Below are 4763 nucleotides of genomic sequence, written 5' to 3'. Positions count from 1 at the left end.
CGCGCCGCCGCGCCCCTGTCCCTGCCGCCCCCAGGTCCAGTTCCTGAGGGCCGTGTCCTTAGGCCAGATGGTCATCACCAAGAACCGCAACGGGCTCTACTACCGGTGCCGGGTCATCGGCACCAGCACGCAAACCTTCTACGAAGTGAACTTTGACGATGGGTCCTACAGTGACAACCTGTACCCGGAGAGCATCACGGTGCGTGGGGCGGGGCTGCCAGCATGAGGGGGCGTGGCTGCCAGCGTGAAAGGGTGGGCTGGGGTGGGGGTGGGGGGTTTGCCCCTGCAGTGCTGCCCCCTGGGGCCCCTGCAGGAAGGCGCCTCGGGTTGTGCAGAAGCAGACCAGGAAGCAGCCAGTTCTAGGTGAGCCAGCAGCAAGCCCTTGCCTGGACCGTTCAAGCCCAGAACGTCACTCCCCTCCTTTGCGCAAACACCTAGCACAGGGGCAGATGACAGTGTCTGAGGGGGGACACGGAGGGGTGCCCTGAAACCCAGCTGAGGCCAAGGGCACCAGTGGTCTCACTTCCCGCCACCTTCTTCCCCTGCAGAGTAGGGACTGTGTCCGGCTCGGACCCCCGCCGGAGGGGGAGTTTGTTGAGCTGCGGTGGGCAGATGGCAACATGTACAAGGCCAGGTTCATTTCCTCCGTGACGAGCCACGTCTATCAGGTGAGCCAGCACCTGCTCCAGGGGCGGAGGGACGGAGGCACCGTGGGCCGTGGCCAGCTGCCCGCTGGGGACCTAAACCGTCAGGGCTTCTTAGATCTTTAACCCGGAGGGGTCACCAGTTGTCCCATACTTTCCCCACCGAGGTGCCTGATTCCGTGTGTGGTGCAAATACCGCAGGAAAATGTACTCTTTGAAGCATTTTCGGCGACCCGTTCTGTGCCCCGGCTTTTCTTTTAATCCCAATGGTTGTCCGTTTCTTCCCACGATTGTGGAAGGGAAACTACTTAGTAGCCTGAAATCTTAGAAGAAAATCGCCCACAGTCCAGCCACCAAAGTGGACGGCCGCTCGTCCTGGGCTGCTTTGCTTTCTCTCTTGTCTGCCAGCACCCAGATCTCTCTGTGGCCACCACACACCCCCTCCTCTGGCTGCTCGCACTTGATCAGGGCGGGGGGGTGGGGGAGCAGGGAGGCCACCAGGGCAGGGCTGGCCAGCGGTGCCACCCCTGAAAACCAGGCCCTTTGCAGGTGGAGTTTGAGGACGGGTCGCAGCTGACGGTGAAGCGTGGGGACATCTTCACCCTGGACGAGGCGCTCCCCAAGAGGGTCCGGTCGCGACTGGTAAGTGCCGGAGCAGGTGGGGGCACTGCCCCTGGCAGCCCTTAGTGGGCCTCGGGGAAGCAGCCTGTCTGAATGGCCTTGACCTCCCCCTCATCCTTGCTCCTGGGAGGGAGCCTGGGGAGCGACGGGAAGGGCGGTCACCGGGCTGGAACAGCCCAGCCAGGAGGAAGCGAATCCGCAGGAGCCAGGCCCCCGGCCCTTGTGCTCCGCGTGGCCACCCGTACACAAAACTGGATCTCCGACGCTTTTCCGAGGCTCGTCCCTTTTCAGAGGGAACAGTGAGTCCCAGAGGCGAGGAACGGTGATGCCCCTTTGCGCCTGGGACTTTTGCGGTTGCCAGTTCTCCCGGGTTTACCGTAAAGGCAGTTTTGAGGCACAGGCAGCTGTGGCGGCCAGTGAATGACCTCAGAGTAAGAGCCGGTGTGGGGCGCACGGCTGACCTGACCCCGGGCTCTCTCCGGGAAGCACAGGGGCCCTCGGCCGGGCTCTGGGTACCTGCTCCCCCAACCATGACTGGGGGGCCTGGACGGCTCACACACAGGCTGGGGGGCTCCTGCAGAGGCCGCCCTTGGCGACCAGTGTCCCTCTCGGAAAGTCACTGGCTGAGGAACAGTAGCCAGGGGCCAAGGGCGCGTGGGCCGCAGTGGGCATGTGCTCCAGCTGGGTGTCTGCGCAAGCCCCGGGGGAGGGGGGGCTGCTGTGACGAGGCATCTGGGGTGCTGAGGCTTAAGTGTGGGCTCCAATTTGGTGGCTGAGGACAGCAGCCTCCAGATCACAGACACCTCCCTTCTGGTGGCAGGGGACAGATGGGGAGCTCCGTGTGGGGCCTCTGTGCTCAAGGGCACCAATCCCATTCACAAGGGCCCCTCCTAATTCGGTCACGCTCCCCCAGATGGACGGATTTGGGGCCCCCCGCCCCGCTAACCCCTGCCCTCTTGTCTCCCGCAGTCGCTCAGCACGGGGGCACCTCAGGAGAACATCTTCTCGGGAGAGGAGGTGAAGGCCGCCAAGCGCCCGCGGGTGGGCACCCCGCGCGCCCCCGAGGACTCAGGGCGGAACCCGGACTACCTGGCATTCATGGAGAGCCTCCTGCAGGCGCAGTGCGGGCCCGGGGCCTCCTTCTAGGACAGCCGCGCCGACGACCCCGCGGCCCAGCAAGGCAGGCGGCGGCCAGCCCTGGCGTTTGCTTGCTGTGAAGTCCTGTCTTCGCCGCCCCCCCCTCCCCCAGAGGCTACCTCTGCGAGGCCGCCCCGCTCTGCGGCGACAGGAGCCAGCAGGCCACCGGCGCGTGGCCCGGGACTCAGGGAGCAGGGTCACGCGGGCTCTGGGGCGCCGGCCGGGGACCCGCGCCACCCCCACTCCTCGGATTCGTAAACCACGTAAGCTCTTCTTCTCGAAAAGGTGCTACTGCTTTGCCCGCCTCCCCAGCAGCCTTGGAGATTGTGACTTGTGTACATACATCACCTTTGTGAGGCTCTTTCTAGAAATACCTATTGTTTAAAAAAAAAATACAAGGAAAAAACGGAAAACAAAGAAAAGGAAAAAAAAAATCCCTAAAGTTGTTTTCTAGATTTGTGGCTTTAAAAACAAAACAAAACAAAACACAAACGTTCTTTTTCTCAGAACCAAGATCCGCTGAGGGAGATAAAAGCATCTCGGTTTTTTGTTGGTTTGTTTGTCGTTGTTTTAAAACCTTGCTAGTGTACGCGAGCGGCCGGGCAGGGTGCTNTCGGAGCCTCTGGCCCCGCCTCCGGGCTGCTGGCCCCGCCCTCCGGGCTGCTGGCCCCGCCTCCTGGGCCGCCGACAGGAGGCGGCGGCAGCTCCCTTTGGGGGCGACCACCAGCTGCCGGGGTCCAGGAGCCCACTCGGGTCCGCGCACGCCTTCACGAAATAAACACTCTCCTGGTTTGCGCCATCTTCTGCTTCCTCCCCTCGTGACCGCACGGCCGTCGGGGCCTCCAGTGTTTGAAAAAGGCTTTGTGTCCCCAGAGTGTCCNGCTGTGCCCGGTGGCCCCAAGCTCTGGCCGGCCACTGCCCCACCTGCGCGGGGGCGCCTGCCTTGGACCCCGAGGGGCCAGTGACATCCGTGTCCTGCTTAAGAAGCATGGATTTGTGTGTGGGGGACACTGCTGTCAGCACGGGGAACCCGGGATTTGCGAGGCGCTCTTGTGAGGGACTCCGGACCCTCACCCACCTGCCGCAGGGAGCCTTGCCCGCCGCGGCGGCCCCTGCCGTCCTGCCCGGGATCGCCCGCAGAATCTGCTNTAAGGATGCGCTGTATTTTTGCCTAATCCCCCGCCTCTAGGTTCATAATGAATTAAAGGCTCGTGAGCACTGCGAAATACAGCTCCCCGGCGTGGCGGTGTCTTCATTTCGGGGTGGGGGCTGGGGCGGGCCCCCAGGAGGGCGGGGTGCGGCCTGGCCCCTCCCTCCTGCTCCCGGCTCTGGCTCCGGGTGGAGGGCGGCCTTCCCAGTCCACGACTGTCCATCCCTTCCTTGAAGCCACCGGGCTCCGCTCACAGGCAGGCTGGTGGTGCCCCCGAAAGACAAATCTCGGGGCGCCGGGGAGGCTCAGTCAGTTAAGCGTCGGACTTTTGATCTCCACTCAGGTCACAGTCTCACAGTTCATGAGACCGAGTCCCACATCGGGCTCTGTGCTGACAGCGCAGAGCCTGCTTGGGATTCTCTCTCCCCCTCTCTCTGCTCCGGACCCACTCACCCCTCTTTCTCTCTCATAAACAAATAAGTTTAAAGAAAGGTAAAAAAAACATTCTGTCTTTGACCCCCTGTTTGCCTGGGGCCAACAGCCACCTTCTGGCACTGCCCTCGTCAGCACCACCCAGTTCCAGTGACGTCCGAGCCAAGGAGCTGCCAGACCGTGGGGTCGCCCAGGCCCGGCATGAGGCTGGGCCCCCAGGCTTTGCAAATGTGCCACGAATCCAGCAAGCCCTGGGGGTGTGGCACCAATGCAGCAGGTCTGATCCCACCCTCGCAGACCTAAGAAGACTGGGCGTGGCAGCTGGTAAGTGGTTCATGTGGCTCATGGGGGGGGGGGTAGAACGAGCAGGATGGGGAAAGAGGGTCCTGTTCCCTCGGGGACTCTTGAAGGAGATGCTGCAGTGCCAGCAGGCACGGTCTGTGCAAAGGCCCTGGGGCACGAGCAGGCCTGGTACATTGGAGGATCAGTGAGGGGGGGCCGTGTGGCAGAGTGAGGTGGGGGGGTCTGGGACATGAGGACAGGGAGGGGACGGGTCAGGTGGTGCATGGCCTTGTGGGCATTGGGGCCTTGGGCTTTTACCCCAGGGAGGTGGGAGCCCGGGAGGGCTATGGGCAGAGGAGGCGTGACCTGACTCTGGTGCTCACGAGCACCCTCTGGTGGCCGCTGCGGGGAGGACGGACTGGGGCAGGAGCTTGGGACCTGGGTGGAGGGGACTCCCTGAGCACCCAGAGAGGAGGTGTGGCCACAGACAAGGATGA

General features: G+C 63.2%; 1 protein-coding gene across 1 annotated transcript in view; it reads left to right on the top strand.

Moving 5' to 3' along the window:
• Nucleotides 1-2956, top strand: part of KDM4B (lysine demethylase 4B) — an 86614-nt gene extending 83658 nt beyond the window's left edge. Inside the window, 5 exon segments of the mRNA XM_077779841.1 lie at nucleotides 1-23; nucleotides 25-199; nucleotides 549-668; nucleotides 1194-1286; nucleotides 2235-2956. The exon segment at nucleotides 1-23 is cut by the window's left edge and continues 219 nt beyond it. Of these exon segments, the coding sequence (XP_077635967.1) occupies nucleotides 1-23; nucleotides 25-199; nucleotides 549-668; nucleotides 1194-1286; nucleotides 2235-2411 (588 nt within the window). The 3' untranslated portion in view covers nucleotides 2412-2956.
• The last annotated feature ends 1807 nt before the right edge of the window (nucleotides 2957-4763 follow it).

The sequence above is a fragment of the Crocuta crocuta genome, unplaced genomic scaffold (genome assembly GCF_008692635.1).
Source record: "Crocuta crocuta isolate KB4526 unplaced genomic scaffold, BGI_CrCroc_1.0 scaffold110, whole genome shotgun sequence".
NCBI lineage: Eukaryota > Metazoa > Chordata > Mammalia > Carnivora > Hyaenidae > Crocuta > Crocuta crocuta.
The sequence above is the reverse complement of the archived record's forward strand: the minus strand, read 5'-3'. Positions and strand labels throughout refer to the sequence as shown.